This window comes from Apis florea, unplaced genomic scaffold (assembly GCF_048593485.1).
Source record: "Apis florea isolate Af1SG1 unplaced genomic scaffold, ASM4859348v1 contig_1615_pilon, whole genome shotgun sequence".
In the NCBI taxonomy this organism is placed as follows: domain Eukaryota; kingdom Metazoa; phylum Arthropoda; class Insecta; order Hymenoptera; family Apidae; genus Apis; species Apis florea.
Window position 1 is genome coordinate 64,635 of NW_028256416.1, and position 21,800 is coordinate 86,434.

General features: G+C 26.3%; 1 protein-coding gene across 10 annotated transcripts; it reads left to right on the forward strand.

Moving 5' to 3' along the window:
- Positions 1-940: 940 nt before the first annotated feature.
- Ntan1 (N-terminal amidohydrolase 1) lies at positions 941-20,617 on the forward strand. 10 transcript variants are annotated; one of them, XM_086903770.1, is made up of 9 exons: positions 941-1,213; positions 1,952-2,024; positions 9,959-10,071; positions 17,470-17,661; positions 17,983-18,054; positions 18,217-18,399; positions 18,470-18,678; positions 18,862-19,023; positions 19,161-20,617. In XM_086903770.1, the coding sequence occupies exons 4-9, from the start codon at positions 17,475-17,477 to the stop codon at positions 19,284-19,286; spliced, it is 939 nt and encodes a 312-aa protein (XP_086759896.1). In that variant the 5' UTR covers positions 941-1,213; positions 1,952-2,024; positions 9,959-10,071; positions 17,470-17,474; the 3' UTR covers positions 19,287-20,617. The 10 variants fall into 10 exon arrangements, with proteins under 10 accessions (XP_086759896.1, XP_086759919.1, XP_086759890.1 ...); XM_086903793.1 differs by having other exon boundaries at positions 17,989-18,054; XM_086903764.1 differs by having other exon boundaries at positions 17,474-17,661.
- Positions 20,618-21,800: the final 1,183 nt, after the last annotated feature.

Below are 21,800 nucleotides of genomic sequence, written 5' to 3' on the forward strand. Positions count from 1 at the left end.
CACAGACGAAGTATAGGATAGACGTGATATGCAATGCTTTTTCGTGCCTTAAGAATTCGGGAGTCACTTGATCTTTTACCATTTTCGTGTCACATGCGACGTTATCGATATAGAAAACAATTATAGCGTTAATAGTGGTTGGAATTAAAATCTAAATTTTATAAAAATTATAAATAAAATTATAAATAAAAATAAAAATCAAAACATTTTATGACATAAATATAAATTTATATTTTTCGATTTATTATGATTATCTTTGTACGTGTATGATTTAAATGATTAAATGAAACAATTAATTTTGAGCAAAAATAATGTATTCTTAATTTTTTTCGATTTTATCGCATTTTTTAATATGTACAAAACAAATTTTTTATTTTCAAACGTGCTATTAATACAATGAAATTGATTTTTTTCTTTTATTCATTAATAGAATTAAGTAATATCTTTTAATATAAAAAAAATTACTTTCACAATTACAAAGAAAAATTAAAAAGAAAATATCATTTAACATAATTTTTACATAAAATATTAAAAATGTGGAAAAATATTATAATATTTTTTTATATTATATTAATTTATTTTACAATTTTGATGGAACATATTTGGGAATAATATTTGGGAAATTAATATATATATTACATATATATTACATGTACGTATATATGCATATTTTTTTATTTTTTTAATATATCGATTTTAGAGGATCAAATTTAATTTTAAACATTTTATCTCTTTAATTTTTGTATTAAATTAATTATAATAATCTATTTTTATTATCTTTTTAATCAATCTATCTTTATAAAAAAAAAGTTCTTTGTATAGAAATCTACAGTTAAAGTTTTAATATATTTCAATTATAGTTCAATTTTCGCGCGGCTAAAGATAGAACCACTGCAGCCAATTAGAAAGCCGTTGAGACTTAGCGGCGCGACGAATCAGTGTACATCATAATGCGCATGGCATCAATCTACAATTGAAAATCGTGATAACAGTTGTGTTTCATCGGCAGAGATGCATAATAACATAAAATTTTTATTGATAGCATATTTATTAAAATTTGTATACTCAATGCTTGTTTAATCATTATTATATAGAATATCAGAAATTAAATATGATAAATTATCATTTGGAGCTTTGAAGGTGTAATATTTTTTTATACATGTTTGCATATATGTCAACTAAGAAATAATCCTACAATTTTTATTCAAATGTGGTAAGATTTTTATTTATTCATTTTAATAGAAATATAATCAATTATAAAATTCTTTTATCTTTTTATTTTTGCAGAGATGAAAATAGCTAGACAATTCATATCGATTAACATATTATATATATTTATTTTTCTTCTAAATATCAATCCATCCGTATATTCAACTCATGTGTCATTTCTATATTCGTTTTGATTTTACGTTGATGGTCAGCGTTATGTCATATTCCACATATTTCGATTTGTCGAATTGTTGATTATTTGTTTCTTTTCAATTTGTAATTCGATACATCGAAATCTTTATGGGTCGAAATTCGCGACGATTAGACATTGCTTCAAACGTGTGATTATTGTAATATTTATTTTAATTGTTGAATATTTTTAATTTGTATAATTTGTGATATTATTTTTTCATTTTATACACTAATATTTCACTTATACTCATTTGTCCAATTATGTCTATGTGTATAATATAATTTTAATTGATAATTTTTTGAACAATAATTGAAAAGTAATAAAATATTGTAAACTATTCTTCAATTAAAAAATAGAGTCATTAGAGAATTCTAATTTTTAAATTTCAAGTTTATTTTTATGGAGATATACATTTCGGAGATATATATTTTTATGGAGATATATATTTCGGAGATATATATTTTTATTATTATTATATTTTATTAAAATTTCAATCTGAATTCTTATCGTGATATTTGTAAATTATAATATTTCATTTTTTTGTTACAGATATTTTTCAATTTCCGCGACTTCCCATGACCATGAGAATATTAATGACAATGCAGTTTCTTCGCAACTAGTTGTAAGTCGCATACATTTTGGTTTCTCCAGTCATTCAATTACATCGTAAAACGAAAAATCCAAATGTGATTGGTTGTATATGTAGAATTTTTGCATGAACATTTACATAGTGACCATGAGTATTTATTATATCTAATAAGATATAACATTTTTTTTACGTTTTATCTGTTTATTAATTTTAAGCTAAGTTTTCTTGTACATCGCGTATTTAAATAAAAGTAATATTCGAGATTAGTTAATAAAATTATTATTATTATTAAATTATTGTAATAATAATAATATTTATAATAATATTCATGCATATTCATCATGAATTAGAAACGAGAATTTAAATGAATAATATATAATGGAATAACAAATCATTTTTATTTTCATTCATGCTAATAATTTTAAATAATTTTTTTAAATAATTTCTTTTAAATAATTTTAAGTGATTTTCTGTGATTTGTCTGAAAATATTATATGCAAGAAAACATAAAATTCTAAAATTGTGACATAGTATAAATGATAGATTAAGAATTTTTACATGATCTGATAGATAAAATGATAGATAAAAATGAAAAGAATATTTTTCGATATATAGGATTTATAAATAAAATATTTAATTGTTATAGAACTAGAGATTTAAAATATTTATATTGTTTCAATGTTTATTAGAAAATAGCATGATAGAAAAATATTTATTAAATAAAATATATTTAGAATGAAATCTATGCATAATCAAATAATATTAATTAAATAGATAAAGTAATGCAATGTAAGTAAATAGATAATTAACGAGCAAAATGATATAATGTTGGGAAGTTTATTTTGCTTATTTTCTTTTTTTTTCTTTTTTATTCTTTTAACTATCAATTATTTTTTATTTTTATAATAATGAAAATATGAAATATTGAAAATCTTAAATTTAAATTTTATTTTTAGATTTTTAGTTTTCCGCTCCAATTTTCTTTACGGTTTCTTTTGCTGTTTTACGTGTTGCACAACGAACGCGAATTTAAATTTTTACAAACGAACAATAAAAGGAGAATTTACTTGAAAATAAATAAATTTTTATACAAAATTGGAGAGATGAATGGGACATTGTGATCAGAATGGTTCTCCAATTCGCAGGAATTTCCAAGCGATGAGACTTGGGAAATCATTATTATTTAATATACAATATATGATTCATTCATTCATTTCATTGTATAGTTCACTGTATAGTTAATATCAGTGATACAATTATATATTTTATGAGAAATAATAAGCTAATTGGTAATTGTGAGCATGATTATATTTTTGATAAATAATAGAAATTTTGTTAAAATAATAATGCAAAGTATATAGTATTGAAAAGTAATAAATAATATAGATATTAATAATATTAGTGAATAATCTTCTTTTAATTCTGAAAATTGAATGAAATGTATGAACACAGATTTTTAATTTTGAATGATTCAATTTTGTATACGTAGTTAGATTATAATCTGCTAGATGGTGTTTGATTTTTTAGAGATTGGTCAATTTCAAAACACGTGACACAAAATCTTATGTTTGATACAAAATATCTCACATCTATTTTATTTCTTGTATTTTATTATTCTGTAAATATCATTAGTAAATATTTATTAATATGCATTTAATATATAACGAATTATTATATTATAAATGAATACAATCGTTTGTGATATCGAGCGAAAAAATATCACAAAGGATATATCAATGCCGTTAGTCGATATAATAGATTCCTAACAACATTTTCACTACCAAGCCCAAATACGTAAATACGAATTTATATAATTGGATATTGTTATTATTGTTAATGTATCATATGATGTAAGTAATGATACAAATTCAATTGTTTTATTGTTATTTCATTTTCTTTTTTTGTTATTCTATTGAATTTTATAAAAGTCTATCTATTACAAAATTTTATGATTCTATCTATTTAAATTTTATAATATTTCGATAGATAATTATGATAACAATTTATAATTGATTATTCATTGAATTTTATAATTTTAATTTGTATAGAAAATGATATATAAATAAATATTAAAATGAATTCGTATATATGTATATATATATATATATATATATATATATATATATATATATATATATGTACAATGTTTCATAGTGTTTTTTTTTTATTCGTTTGAGTAGCTTATAAGTAAATTATTAAATTATATTATATTAATTTATTATATTTATTCAAATTATAATTATATTTATCAAATTATATTAATTTTTATTAAAAATATATGTATATGTGCTTATGTTTTATACTTATCTTGTTCATTGACAAAAGAAATTCGATGATATAATATAAATAGTGACGAACAAAATTTGTAAGCGCGAATGTGCGCCATTGTTGCCGCGAAAGTCGAAGAATGACGGAAATAGACGAAGTTGAATTGTAGAAGATGACGAAGTCGAGTGCAGACGCGAGTGCCAGTGCGGACGATACAGACATTGTGCGAGCAAGTGTAATGAAACAGAGAACATGATGTTTGCGACGTATTATAAATCTTGTTAAATTTTTACTTAACTATCGTTCGGAACGTTCTATTCTATCTCTTTTTGGACTGCGTGAAAACGGTGACTTGTGGACTACAAGTTTACTTAGATATCGTTATATTTTTTTTATCTGTATTTTTACATTTTTTTTCACGCCATTCTTTCGCGTGTCGTTCGGTCTTACATCTCGACCGATTCTGATTGGATTAGTTATCACGTTATTGCGTGTGTTCGATAATATTTTGTGTTCTTTTATGTGAATGATAATAACGATAGCGACACTGAGAGTAATGGTAACGGTGACGGTAACGGTGGCGGTATGATCACTGACGTTTCGTTTTGGATCGACTACGTCGCGTGTGTATACCACCAGTTGCCTGTTGCATAACTACGATTTTACGATAGGCATCTTCTTGTCTCGTTCGACATTCCACTGGACAACGAATTCATCAATCATTAACAAAGTCGGATGTGATTCGTTTTGTGATTAACTATTATAACGAGGTGAGTGTTAATGTTTACACCAATCATTATTATCGATTCAATATCGATATCTTTAAATTTAATTTATTGTTATACGTTTGAATTATCTTATACGTATAATTCATTTTGTTTTTAGTTGTTTTCTGATATCTATAAGTTTGATATATTTATAGATATTATATTATATAAACATTACAATATTAAATATAATGTATGATATTAATGAAATTCATAAATCTTGAATTTCTGACGATAATTCTCGATTCAATATATCGTCTAATTGTTTCTATATCATATTCTTAAATTGTAAATCGAATGTGAAGTCAATGTATTTGTAAATGAATTTTTATAATTTTCGTCTTATTATTTGTAGATGGATAAAATGAATATAATGAATTACTCAGTATGGATTATGAGAACAGAAGAATGTTTGCAAATATGTTATTTAAACTTGTTGATATATTTTTGTAAGAATAAAAAAAAAGAAAAAAAAAAGAAATAAAAGAAAAAAAAAAAAAGAAAGATACAAAGATTATCGAGTAGAATTTTTTCATTATTATTCACGATTTAGTAAAAAAAATTGAAATTGGATGGAATGAATTTCTAAATAAACACTTACATTCTTTATTTTTCGTATTTATTGCGAAATATGCAAACTAGTATTATGAAAGTGATATCAAATTGAAAAGTTGTATTACATATTTATATGCATATATGTATGTAGAAAAATTGCGTCGTAGAACAACTTGCACAATTTACAAATGATAACGTGTGCGATCGAATCCGAGCATTATAAATATATACATACATACATACATACATATATATATATATATATATATATATATATAGATAACATAAATACAATAATTTTTTTTCATTTATTTATTTATTTCTGTACTTTTCTATTTTCGCATTTTTATCATTTTATCATTTCCGTTTATTTATTCAATTGAAAGATATACATATATATATACATGTCAAATAATAGAAGTTGATTTAATTCATATTTTCAAAATGTAATCGTAATGCAGATTAATCGAAGAAAGGAATATATTTAATTGTATTTAGAAAATATAGATTGTTAGAGAATTCTATTTTAGATATTTTAAAATGTTTTTAAAATCGAAAAAAAGAAATAAGAAGAATAAGTTAAAAATTGTGAAGTTATTCTTGAACGATGATGAAATTTTATTAACGATAAAACTAACGCGATATAAGTAATATATTAATATAACATAGATATAAATTTATACAGATTTATATATATATATTTTTGTATATACATATATACATATATTGCATTATTAATTGTAATAGTGAAATTTATTTGTAATTAGATTTCTATTATGAAAAAATGTTCGATATATAAATAAATATCGAAGTAAATTGGCGAAATGGCGATTAACGATTGAGAATCACTGTTTGTATGAGCTTCATTAATCTGACCATGGTCGCTGGATCTTCGGGACTGTATCTTGTTGTCTACGTGTGCTCGGTATCGTGCACTTTTTTACATCATGTGCGTATAATATATTTATATTTAGGTGTAGTTATTCAATATATATATTTAACATATAAGTGTATATTATTGCCTCATAGATTTATATGTCAGATCTCTTTATTCATTTTAAATATTTTCTATTAATAATAGAATTATCAATTTTTTAAAAGAGAAAGAAATGATACGATCAGATCATTTTAATTTAAAATTTTTAATTCATTCAAATCATATAAGAATATATTAGCGTATTATAAAATAAAAGAAGTAGCTGAAAGAGAAAAAAAGAGAAATATGAACAATTTTTAAGGAATAAAAATAAGGGTAATGATAACCGTGGTGATGATGGTAAATATACGAATCTTCCGATACTTGAAATTCTCGTAAGTCACCAGCTAAACTGAGTTAAGACGCTTTTAAGACCAGTAAAGGGTGTTAACCTTACTCTTCCGCTAGTTGATCGATGACAACTACTTAATATCCAATATTATATCATTTTCCTTAAAATTTCAATTTTACGAGCAATTTAATTTTCTATTATGCATATACCTTTGTGAATTAAATTTATTATATTTAAAAAAAAAAATTATAAATTATTAATCGCGATGATTGTAATACAATTTTTTTTCTTTTGTAATTTTAATATTTATTGAAGTTTGATGGATTATCTTTGAAACTTGAATGATTCGTTAAATGTCACATTAAAAAGTATTATTTTTTAATTAAATAAAAATCATTAAAAAAATTGGAATTTTTAAATTTATCCGATTGATTTAAAAGAAAAAATTTCTGTATGTAAAGATAATATTATTAATTTATTTTTGTAAAATAAAATACAAATTTATTATAGTATTTCTTTATCCCATAGATATTTAAAAAATATATATACATAATATATATATATATATATATATATAATGTTATGATATAGAACAAACTAACATTATGATATAGAATTACATAATTTCATTTACACTTTTTTATTACAATTAAATTTTTGCTCCGTTAATAAAAATTTTTAGTGATTAGTGCATACACTCAGTATTTATATTTATATGCTATGATGCGTTTCATAGACGCATATATATCTAATAGAATAATTATGTACTAATACTATGTGTCTTGTATATATGTATATCGTTACAGCATTGCACCGGGAATAGATATAAGTACGTATGTATATACTTCTGTGTATCTACATATATGAACGGTATTAGTGTAGAAACACATAGATAAATGGATATATGCGTGTACGCGGAGGATAAAGAAGGTGTGTAGAGAGACCTGGCAACCGAACTCCCCATGGGGTCTACATAAATCAGAAACTCTGGTTTAAACTTAGCTTGAAGTATGATAGTAGAAATTTAGTTTCGAAAATAATTTTCTCTCTTCGAGATTTACAAGAACACGTGGTTCGTACGTCGTTTTGAAAATATAAAAAAAAATTGGTAGAAAAAATTATTGTTATATCATGTTTTAATTGTATCGTGTATAATTTTTCAATGCTTTTGATTTTTTTGAGCTATGAACGAATACGAGAAAGAAACTGTATGACATATTAGCTTTATTATTAAGTTTGATTATTATCAATTTAAAAAGATCAAAAAAAAAAAAAAAAAAATGAAAAAGATGAAAAATTACAGAAAAAAGAAAAAAAGATTAAAAATATAAAATATAAAATATAAAATATTTAAGAAAGAATCGATTTTTATATCTATGCATATTATCTCTAAATTAAAAATATAGACATATATATAAGAGATATAAATACAATAAATAAAAAATATATAGGGAAGAAAAATAAATGTTTCATTTTTATTTCGCCTTACGGATAATAAGACTTTCGATTTCAATTTATCAGAAAACTGTATATAACCGTTGTATTTATGTGAAAGTGGTGAAACGAAACGAAACGAAACAAAATGAAAAGAAAGGAAACGAGTAAAAAGAGAAAAGAGTAGTCGTGAAAAAAAAAAAAGAAGAGAGGAGGACCCGGAAGGACAGCTCACCTTCCGCGAATCCACTAGGCCACTGACTCTCGTCTTCTGTTGCATAACGAGTCCATCTCTCCGATGTGTTGGAATACATCTTGGAGAGATGCGACTTGAGAGTCACTGGACCATGTACCGGTTGTTCCACTCGAGGAATGCGGACTAGCTTGGTGTGGTGTGTGTAAGTGCACATGTACGTCCGTGTCCGCATCCACGCCGTATTCTATCCGTATTCCTTCCACTTATACTCCTACTACTTACCTATGTATGTATATACATACGAAGACTAAATGCGTATAACCACGCATCCTTTCAAAAATGATTCTACAATTATTATTATCATTATCATTTGCAATATTAAAAAAAATTATGTTTCGAAAATAATGTATAACGGCAATTTTTGTCCCAATATTATTTTCATACCGATTTTATTTTTATACTGGTTAACTTTTCGTTATTTATAACGAAATCGACGATTCAATAATTTCGTATCAAACTAACAAGTTTCGCATGTTTCGATTAAAGTTTACATACGATTGTCGATTGTATTATATTATACATGATAAAATATATAGGGAAAGGGAGGGAGGGAAGAGAGAGAGAGAGAGAGAGAGAGAGAGAGAGAGAGAGAGAAGAAAGAAATCAACTTCGTCATTCAACCAACACATTATTCGATTAATATAAGCGAATACATTTATAAACAATCGAAGGAAGTGGTAACGCATAAATACATATGTAGAGAGTCAGTTGGTTGCAGGCTTCTTGGACTACTGTATGCAAATTCAGTTTGCCACGATCTTTTTTTTCTCTTTATTATTAAATTCCTAAAAAGAAGAAGAAAAAAACGGAGATAATATTATATATCATGTTTACATTATTATTATATTATTATTATTATTTTTTTTTTAATTTACACTCATCGAATGTTTCATATTCGTTTTCATATAGATTCGTTTATATTAATGAGAAATAAATTTAATTTTAAATTCGACAAATTTATATTCTGATTCGTATAATTCAAGTGAACCAGAAATCAAAGCAAATTTATTTTTATAAGCAATCATAATATTAATCGAACACTGATTTGAATTCAATCTGTCGATTCGCAAATCATTTTAATTGTTAAAACTTGTTTTTAAAAATATTTCAAATATTGATCCAAGAAGCATTGATCCGTTTAAACTGAAAAAATATATTGTTTAATTTTATTCAGAGATATATATATATATATAATATGGAGATGAATTTTTAATAAATTGGAACATTTTTAAAAGATTTTAAAGAATTTGAAAATAATTTAATTAAAAATGAAAATAATTTTAATCGAAGAAGTATTAAAAACACAAATGGTGTGTACAAAAAATTTTCGTTTTTATCTCTTATTTCTATATCATGTTAAATTTATTTTGTTAAATATATATTTTAATAAACAGTTTTGTGCATTTCTTATTGTTGCAGAAAAATTGTGGAAGAAAGAGGTGAAAGCAAATCTAAGAGGTGAAATATTCTTGGAAAATGGCGGCGGGAACGTGTCAATTTGCTTGAAGAAAAATTCAAGGAAAACGCAAAACGTGAGTAACGGAAAATATTCTTTTGTTACAATTTCGCGTAACATTTCACTTTTATTTTTCATGACGAAAAGAAAACTGAAAATTTATATTCCTAAATATATTCCATCAATTGGATGAACAATAAGAGAACAATAGATAATCTTTTTTTTAATCAACGCGATCATGTTTTTATGAGAAAATAAATAACGTTTGTTATTGGAAGAAAACGAAGTATGTCCTTCGAAAGAGTAATCGATCAAGATTTTGGAAAAAAGGATAAAATATCGATAATTATATTGATATTCTCGAATATTCTACGCTTACATTCAATAATTGTTGATGATTTTATAGTTTCCGTGAATGAGCGTTGCTAAACCCTTTTTTTTTATTTGGGCAGTATTTGTCCAATTACGGTAACTTATACGCTATTCGTTATCTAACCGCGATAATTATGCATGTTTCGATGTCCAGAAAATAGAAAAAATCATAAATTCGATAATTTTGGCTATGAAAGATGAACAAGTTATTCTTTCTTTCTCAATAAAAATTTAATTCAACACGATTTTATCAATCCGATCAAATTTAATTCGATTAGGTTCGATTATTTGAAAGAGAAATGGTAAAAAAAATATGAGAAACGAATCTGGGAATTCGACTGATTATTTATCAATTTCTGTTTCTTCTTTGTCCCATTCGTTATTTCGTTTATTCTTTTTTTTTTTTAATCAATTATTTTATTATATCATATTTCTGGAATCATATAATCATGTAATCTTATATCGGAATATAATTCGCAGATCAGATTGGAAAGAAACAACATCGTTCAATTGTTTCATCAATAATTCGATTCGATTTAGACTATTCTAGTTTATTTTTTTTATATTCTTTCGAATATTTTCGATTCATAATAAATTCTCTATTTGGACTCTACTTGGAACTGAAATACTCGCGTTGTGTTTCGTCTACTAATCTTATCTTAAAACGATTCGGTCGTTTATTTCTTGAACATCGTTATAATCTTAAAAAAAAAAAAAAAAAAAAAAAAGAAAAAAGTCAAACGCATAGAATCGCTTGGAATTGTAAGTAATTATTCATGTCCGCCGCATTTATATAAAAACATTTATATAAAAACAGGCAAATCGATGAGCTAGTATGTCCTTTGCTCGGTTTCTGTCGATAACCTTTTTGATAAATTTTCTATTTTGGATTATATATACTTGTATACTCGTATGTATGTACTAACGTAATAAATAACATGGTATGTTGAAGGAGAATTTGAATTGCCATCGAAAAATCTATCGTTAAAATGATAAAACTATAATTTATCGGTAACGAAATTTTATGATATGATATATCATATATATATATATATATATATATATATGATACTCACGTGACTTAGTCGATAATGTTGATGATTAAATATATAATATATAAAAGAAAAAGCAATAAAACATATTAAAATATAATAGAATGAGATCAAATGTAAAAAATATTCCGATGTTAATGATGTTAATAAATAAAATAAATAAGATGAATTTGAAATGATCTTGTTTGATCGTTTATTTGATCGGAAATTCTATATAATCCATGATAAACGCGAATGTAAATCGTAGCAATTGTTGTTTGGTAAAATGAATAAGAAAGGGATATATCGGAAATGGATATGTCGTTAATGTAATTTTGATCAAACGAAGAAAAATAATTGTCTCTAATTCTAAAAAATAAGAAAGAATAAAAGAATTATCATTATTGATTATTATATATGATGTATTGAATTGCGATTAATCGTGTTATTTCACGAGTATTCCTCGAGTAATACAAATTCGCTTCTCGATATTCCCTACCTTTCCTCGATCAATCTTAGATAGTTATCAATCTTAATTCGCGTGACAAAGATATAGATATAGAACAGAAAGAAGTTACGAAAATATCGATAGAGATAGAATTAGGAGAAAGTTATGCTTTTTGATTTGTGTTTTTTGATCGATCAATCGTGCCGGTCAGGACTAAATTATTAAATCTAAACAAAGAGAAAAAGAGTTAAGATATTTTTCAGTTATTTTTCTGTCCATTTTTCAAATTATTATGGAACACAAATTGGATGTTAGAATCAATTCCATGAATAATAAAACGTATTGTTAAATAATATCGACCTCTTTTTTCATCTCGTTATCGAACAGAACGCGATTCGATTCCATTACTTGATTTCTCGTTTTGCTTCCTCCTTATTTCACGTAAACAATTCCCCGTTTGTAATAATAATTTATCATTTTACTCGTGACATGTGCAATCGAACCGATGAGGCGACGGCGGCGTGAAATTTTCCATTGGTCTTTCGCGCTGTCCTCGCTTGTCCGGTCTTGAAATAGTATATTATGGTATATGTTCTTTTAGATAAATAATTAATATATATATACATATAAATATATATATATATATATATATATATATATATATATATATATAAGTATGTATGTATGTATGTATAATAACGATAATATGCTTTTTATATTAAATCTGTCGCTTCTTTTTTTTTTTTTTAAACTTTCAATTCTCCTACGATATAGCAACACGCAATTAATACGCAGTTTGTTATTATAAAAGTAACCGTAAACACGATATTTTTGTGAAATCTTATTTTACAAATAAATTTTTTGTAATAAAAAATATATATTGAAAATATATCTAAAAATCTAATACACACTTGATAATATGTAAAATCTACGATCATTATCTGACAATATTTAAATATACATATTCGATCAATTTTTCGGAATATGAAACAGGAAAAAAGACTTTTATATTTCTCGAATGCGACGAATTTCAATTAGATTGGCATCATTGGAGTATCATTGAATTAAATTGGTCAATCCAAGACATCTCGTTCTCGTTCCTTTTCAGATTCTGTACAAATGCGTGGCTTCTTTGCTCAAGAGTCATTGTTTTCTCGAAATGTTCACTGGTCTCTGATTCCATTAAACAACATTCGCAATGTTTCGCATTCTCTTTTTTGCGAAAACAGTTTGTCTTTTATGCAAGAAAAGTATTGGAGTTTTTAAAAGAAAAGTTACAAAATTCTTTTTATCATAATCAGCTTCGAATCTCGATTAAGAAGATCTTTATATTCTTCGTTATATCAATTTGTTGACGAATTTATGAGATTTTGTGCAAATATCTTGTTCTGCATCTTTAACATATTCATTCTTGATCCTTTCGGGTGAAGGACGAATCGTAAAAAGACCGATTCAAAACATTTGACGTTTATCTCAAAATGATTTGTATTTTTCAATGATAGAAATGATATTAATAATAAGAAGATTTGGTATTTATATTGGAAATTGCGTATCAGAAAATACTTGGTATATTTATATTAACACAATCTTCGAATCCGATAAATTAGATATCACATTCATACTTTTATGATACAGATGCGGAGCAAATATTATACAAGTATATAAGTTTTGTGATTCTCGGAAGCTATAAATCGTCATATTATTTCGAGATTCGATTATTATCCAACGAGATCTATATTTATATGCGATGAGGATGACGATAATTGATCATTTAATTAAATCAATTAATTAATCCTTAATTTCGAGACGAGTTATAGAAAAATTTTTTTCTCTTTGATAGACTTAGCTACGAGATATCGTTTATTGAGGAAAGAATACAAAAAATAATTATCAATTATAAATGCTTTGATGCTTCGTAGACGAAAAAAATCTCGATCAGGATATTCGGATGATAGATGATTGGCGAGGAATGGTGGAGGATAAAAGTGGAAAGGAAAAAATCATTCGAATGAAAAATATTCGTTTCGCTCGAAACAAAGTAGCGTATATTATATATTTACTTGGCAAAGTTTCCCAATGAAATCACTGATCATTGGAATACTAGCTTCAGAGAAAAAAGAAATGATTCGAGGAAAGGGATAATAGCTATAGTTCTTTGCACACTTAAATATGCGCGCACGCGTGTATATATATAAGAGAATGTATATATATATATGTATATATATGTATGTATATATATACCTATACATTCCCTATATATATGTAATATATCGCGAGTATAACTACTATAATTGCGGGTATTTTGCGAGTAATTGATATATTATGTAAAAAAGAAAGATGAAGGAGTTTCTGGTATGCCATTTCGAAATTGTATATCTTGGAAAAGAGCAAAATATATCATCGTATATTATATCAATAAGAGAGGTTTGATTCGAGGAAATTTGCTGATAAAAATTTCTTTAAATCTTATTAAAATTTTATTTCGTTTTGTCTGAACGAATTTTTCAATATTATCTTTCTTTACGCCAATTATATTGATTATTTAATTTATTTTTATCTTTATAATTTCTTAATAAATCGACTTTTTACAATGTTGTTACATTTTTATTCGTCATAAGATAGATTTGTAAAACGTTAAATATCTATATATGTGATATTTGTATACTTTTGCATTTTCTTGATCATTTTTAATTTGCTTTTAATTTAAATTGAATGCATAAATATCGTGCATAAATTGATCAAAATGTCTTAGTGAAGAGAATTTCTGAAGTCGATTATGAAGCATCGAAAAAAATTATCGAATGTTGCACCGCATTCTGGGTTTAACGTACACATAGCCTCTCTACGAAAGACTAATAATTAAGGTAATGGCTACTTTTCAAGTGGATTTCCGTGTGGCTCGATCTGCGTAGTTAGCTAGCCGATCAAACAACTGACCGATCAACCGACCAACCAACCAACCAACCAACCAATCAACCAATCAACCAACCAACCAACCAACCAACCAACCAATCAACCAACCAGTTGTCTAATCTCTCCATCGATTATAGCCACGAACAACCAAGATGTTTCGCTTCGTCTCTTTTTCCTCTCTTTATTCCTCTCTCTTCCTTTCATCTTTTATCTCTGTTCTCTTTCAAGTCTTCTTTTCATTCTTTTCCGATCCTTTCCTTTTTCACTTTTTAATTTATTTCTTATTTTCCCTCCTCCGATATTTCGATATAATTTTCATTTTCTAGTTGTTCAAACATATAAATCTTCTAGTTTTTAATAATGTTACAAAAGAGATGCGAAAAATCGTATTAGATCTTATTTTATTAATCATTATCCTATACGTGTATAAGAATACTATTTTATTGTGGTGAAATGAATTTTTCGTTTCGATCGATCGCGAATTGTGAATAAATTTTGGAAAAATCGAATAAAAAGAGCAAAAGGAATAATGAAAGATAAAGAAAAAGGTATGTATACGTTGGATTTTCGTAGAGATCTAACAAAGAATAGATTTCGTTAGAATTAGAAAAGATCAATCGAATTAATTAACGATTCGTACGAATAATTACACTTTATCATTCGTTAATTTAAATGATATCTCTTTAATATTGCCAATGTTGTAGGATTTATATGTTTTGTTTGTGAAAAAGAGTTGGAAACAATTGAAAAATTTTCATTAAAAGAAGATAAATTAGTTAAGTTTGTTGATGTCATTGTCATTGAAAATGATTATTAAATCAAATTTATTTATTTGTTTCGAATTATATTTTGAATTATGATAAGAAATATTGTAAGTTTGGAATACTAATAAACGGTACATGTATATATTAACTATATACGTAACGATTATTTGATAGTTGTCAGTTTCAAATCGATTGATGAGAAAATGAAAAATGAGAAAAAAGAAAAATTGAATCGTAAAGATTTTGATTTTAATACAAGAAAAGTGGGAGGGGAGGTATATAGCGAAGCAAACATGTTGTTTTGTTATTGGTGAGTTTGTAGCGGTGGAAGCACATTGATGCGGTGCGGTGCGGTACGACGACTCGATATCTGATCGGTACCATCCACTTCAATTGGTTCCGACGGGATTTTAACCCATCCCACTACCAGAGTATGGATCGCACTGATCAACCAATCGCCACTTGAACCGATAATAGTGGCCATAATTAGCGCGATTTGTTAATGAGTTCATCCTAACCGCAACCGCGATGATTGAATGAAACGTTGTCGTGAATGCTTAGTCGTAGTCGTGTGCTTAATTTCGGATCGATGTTCTTTCGAATCTTTTATTTTACCATTGAATCGCGATTGATTTTTCTTATCGTATAGATATTGTGCATTCAATTTAAAAAAAAACGTGAAAATATTACTCTGGTATTATATAATATATATATATATATATATCAAACAGTTGAATCAAACAACGCTTTTCTTTCACTTTGTGCATCTCTGTTTTTTTTCTTTTTTTTCCGTTACGCGATTGTCATCCAATTTCGTGAAACAAAATTTTTTTTACTTTTTAGCTTTTTATCTTTTTGTTTTATTTAGTAGTATATAGTTTCATTTACGATTTATATGAACCAAATTTATATTTCTTATCCTCGTAATCGCATCGTTTCTTACGTTATCCTAAAGATATATATATATATATATTTAAAGTTATTTTTCTCTCGAATCTTTTTCCTTATATCGAAAATATATTGTGTATCTTTAATTTTTGCTTGTTAATAATTTTGTTTTCTCGAAAAGAATATAAATTTCGGCAGTCACCGAAATTTCTCTTCTTTCCTATTTATTTCCTATTTCGTTGGTTTTCCAATGTGTAATAATTTTAGAGAGAAAGAAAAATAAATTGAATTAAAATTAATCGAGTTGGATTAAAAAATTGGAACGAATCGAAACAATTTGATAGAAATCTTATAAGAGAAGAGTAGCGATCGAGGTGCGGCTTGAGAAAGTTTCATTCTAGTTTCATTTCTCGGTTTGTTAGTAATCTCGTTAAACAAACGAAAGGTTAAACGCAGAATGTCATTCGAGCGAATGACCTTAACCTTTCGAATAAGTTGGAAGGAAAGACTGACTAGCTGGTTGACTGGTTAGCTCGTTGGCTGACTGATTGGCACGGTTGTCCCGAGGTTTTATCGTTAACACGATTAACGCAAACGACGGAGTCCGAGTGCCAACAATGCTCGCCGCTGATCTTCGATCTCTCGATCTTACAAACCAACTTTGACGTAATGTTTTTTCGATCGTACGATTATACGTATAGATGGTATAACAAAAATATTTTTTATTACGAACGATACGATGATAATAACGATGAGACGATGTTTACAAGAAGAAATTTTATACTTTGCGTTTTTTCTCTCTCGTTAAATTTGCATTTTTTATCGATTCGATATAAGATATACTTGAATATCTAAGTATGTTCTTTCTATTTTTTACGAAAATTTTCCCCATAAGAATTTAAATCTCGCTCTTAAATATATTATCATTTTTATTGCTACTATTCGCTACTATATTACGTATAATAATTACGTACCACATTATTTTCTCTATTATTTATATACCACACAGAATATTTTCTAACGATATTTTGTTTGTTTGTTGTGCGTTTCTTTGTTAGACAGAATGGTGCTGGTAGTAAACGGAGTCCTGCAAGAGGACATACCAGTGGATAGCAGATCGTTATATGCAGCTCACCCGGTATATCGTGAAACTGCTGCGCAACTTCATTCGATGCCAGCAAAATTGGTGGGTCCAATGGGTCTTCTTTACGTACGTCAACGGGAAATGGGTGCTACTTTGCCACACGATAGTAAATATTAACTTTTTTTTTTCTACGTCTGTATGTAAATGTAATATATTTAATTCTCATATATATATTTATACATATACATGTGTAAATCGTTCTTTTTTTCTTTCCTTGTGAAACAATATAGAAAAATTCTATTCTATGTACGAATAATTTTATGTAATCGAGTAATCGAATAATGAAAGTAGTCGAGTAATTTTAAATTGATTCTGAAAATGATCGATATACGTCGATATAAATTCACATTTCACATTTCGAATTTTATAAATCGAATCTATAATACAAATAATATTCGTTCAATTCTCCCTTTTTTTTTTATTTCTGTTTCAGAAAATGTGAGCATTATTGGCTCGGATGATATGACCACTTGTATCATTGTTGTTGTAAGGCATTCCGGTAAGCTATGATATAAAATTAATTAATCGTGTATCGTGATTAAAAATAACAGCTTGAAATTTTTTTTTTTTTTTTTTTGATTTATAAAAATAAAAATGAATGGGTAATGAATTGACATATGTGTATACGCGCGTTTAAACAATTTGATTATTAACCCGTTAGGATCCGGTGCTGCTGCATTGGCGCATCTTGACGGAGCTGGTACAGAAGATGCAGCAGCAACGATGATTCAAAGGGTAACGGAACTTGCCATTGGATTTCCAGAGGGTCGTCTAGAACTACAACTGGTCGGTGGCTATTCCGATCCCAGGAATTATTCTGAAGAATTGTTCTCCAATATTCTTTGTAAGTGTCCTCTTTCTCTCTATCCCGTAATTTGATCAATTTACAAAAATACGTCATATTCTAATTCTAGCTGCATTTCACAAACAACCGGTAGAGATTGATCTAACGTTGTGTTGCGTGGGCGAATTGAACACTACGGTAAGAGGTGGAACTCATTGGCCGGTAATATACGGTATCGGTTTGAATGTAAAAACGGGTGAGATTTTTCCTGCCACCTTCCCCGATAAAGGCCCTGATCAGGCCCTAAGATGTGCTAGGCATTTAACCGGAGGTCAACAGGTAAGCGATGATTATCTTGAAAGAATTACGGTACATGTAAATGTGATGTCCTCTTTCAACTTATATTCTTCTCGCGATTAAACTATATTAGATATAAATATATATTAAATATATATTAAATTTGGATAATAAAAGAACGGATTTTTTTGTAATATCGATAATATCGTTTATCTTGTATATTAGGTTTTAGATATTTACGACTGTACCCTTGGTTTACTCAGAATCGGACCGTTCAACTACGATCCTTTAAGAGGAGTCGATCTTTGGTTAGCTCAATCCGATCAATTTATTCTGCAACATCTTTCAACCGCACCAGAAGTGGAACTTCCACATTTTGTATCACAGGTAACATGATGTAATCTGTATTTTATAATTGATGATCGAACGATCAATCGATTTTCTATCTGATTCTAATTCTTTTTATATTCTTATATTTTTATATTTTTATTCACATTCACGCTTGTTAAAATAATTTATCTTAGGTACGAGCAACGCTCAAGTATATACAGGATAATCAATTTCCGGCAGTCACCGTCTTCCGTGACAATAGACCTCATTATTATCGTCGAGATGAAACCACCGGTGTTTGGCAACCCATACGATATTGATAATGACTGCCGTTATACTCGAAGGCTTGTATTAAAGTTGACGGAATTTTCCTAATTCTTCTCTAAAATTCATAAAATAAAATAAAATGAAATAAAATAAAATAAAAAATAAAAAACAAAAAAATTTTATTACGAAAAATTATCGTAATAAAATGGATTGGCATGATACACACACACACACACACCCATGCTCGCGCGCGCGCGCGTGTGTGGGTGTGTGTGTATATATATATATATATATGTATGCATATATATATATATATTTATAATATATTTTTTTTTCGTATTGCTCGTGAAATATTTGTTTCGTCTTTATTATTTTCAAAGTAGAGATATTACATTGCTAAATGTGATACAACGCGCGTGCACGACTTAAAATACGATTTCATTTTTTGCAATTGTTACATTTAACGATAAGACATACAACGATATACAAATTTTACGATATTCGCGATTATTTGTAAGAATGAGAAATGATAAAATCGAAAGAGGATATGCCCATTTTTTTTTAGATTATAATACTTATCTTTTTAACCATTATTTTTAAGCGCGGTAGTATAAAGATTTCTCTTCGATGGTTGTTGACTTTTATTTTTCAAATTTTTATCCCCTTTCCCTCTCTTCAAATATCTTTATATTATAGCAACACGAATTGTATTTATATAGAAGAAAAATCAATCAGATGTACTATTGTATATTTTAAATACGTATATATTCTTTGTTCTTTCTTCACCCTTTTAACCCGACATTGGTATACATATGTCATCTTGATGATAATTATACGTTTTATACGTGATGGATTGCAAAATTGAAATGTTCCGAAATGATTTATTCGTATCTTTCTATTTCGTGCATAAAAAATTATATTTCTCCTTTTAAAATTTAAATTTATTTTAATAAAAAATCATAAAATTTGTCTCTTTTTCCCTTTCGTACGAAATTGAAAGATTTGCGAACGTAACCAACATTCCGAACATACAATACGAGTAAATGTACCTGCACGAAAGTCGAATAAATCGATGTTATATATATATATATATATATATCGATATTGCATGTGAGTTTAAAAAAAAAATGCTATATCAAAATAAAAAAGATATAAGAGCACAAAGGGAAAAGAACGAAGAGAAAAAGAAATATAAGAAATATCTCATAATCGATTATTCGACTGTATATTATTTATCCATTTTTATTATTATTATTATTTTTTTTTTCAATTTAAATATTTCGTTCGAATAATTTCGTGAATCAATTGTAATGAAAACGCTTTGGAAATCGAGATAATTTATAGATTGTTGGTTATGTTGAAAAATAAATAAATGAAAACAGTACGCTTATTCTTAACAATGGTGTGACACGACTGAATAAAAAACAATTCGATAATAAAAGAAAAGTAAACGATCTTCGTCATTATCCATTGTTCTAATCGTAAAGAAGTAATAATTATAAAGGAATTTTTAAAAAATCGAAAAAATATAGAGAAAATATCTATTTTTTACTGCATCACATAAACAGTTTGAAAAATCTGTTTAGTTCTTTGACGGTGATATCTTTAAAAACTATGAATAATGATGTAAAGCTATGAAACGCTTAAAACAAAAGGCTTGGCAGGGAGTGTTGTAATAATTGTTTCGTCGTTTCATTTGTCAATATTTTATTGACAATTCGCTTTCTATGCTTAAACTATACAATTTTCTTGATGTTACAGTTATTATTTTTTAAATATCTTTGATTTTATTTCCTTGTTTTTATTCTCGTTATATTATGATTTTTCGTTCAATTTTTCCCCCATATATATATATATATATATATATATATATATATATACATATACATATATGTATATATGTATGTGTATTAAATCATTATTCTCGTTAAAAAATATAAAAATCATTTTCTAGTGACATTATATGGTAATATATTTATATAATAAAAGATTTTCAACATTTTCATAAAGAGTGCATGTCATTTCATTGATGACCAACTATCAATTCCGGAAGATTAATATGTTGTTTATTATGAAAAATCTATTTCTTCTTTTATATATATATATATTGATTGTTTCGAACATTTGAATGAAACTATTACATATTACATATTTATGTATGCATTGAATTAAAAGAAAAGATTTTTTTTGTATTCACATTATGTATTTAAATAAATTATACATACATAGATATGTATATATATATATTGTTCAACATTCGTGCAAGATAGATCAATTTTTTCAATTAATGTATATTATTTTTTAAATGAATTATAAATTATGAATTGATTTAAAGTGATTTTATATAAAGAAATTTATATATACGTAATTACGTTATAGTTAAAATATAAAAAAACCATTAAATTTATTTTTATAATTTTATGTTTTCGTGCAAAGTTTATTAATTCTGAACTTATTATTTATAAACAATATTGGTTATAATTTAAAAATGAATTTAATAATGAATAATTTCTAATAACAATATATAATATAAATATAATATTTACGCAAGTATAAATATATATGCA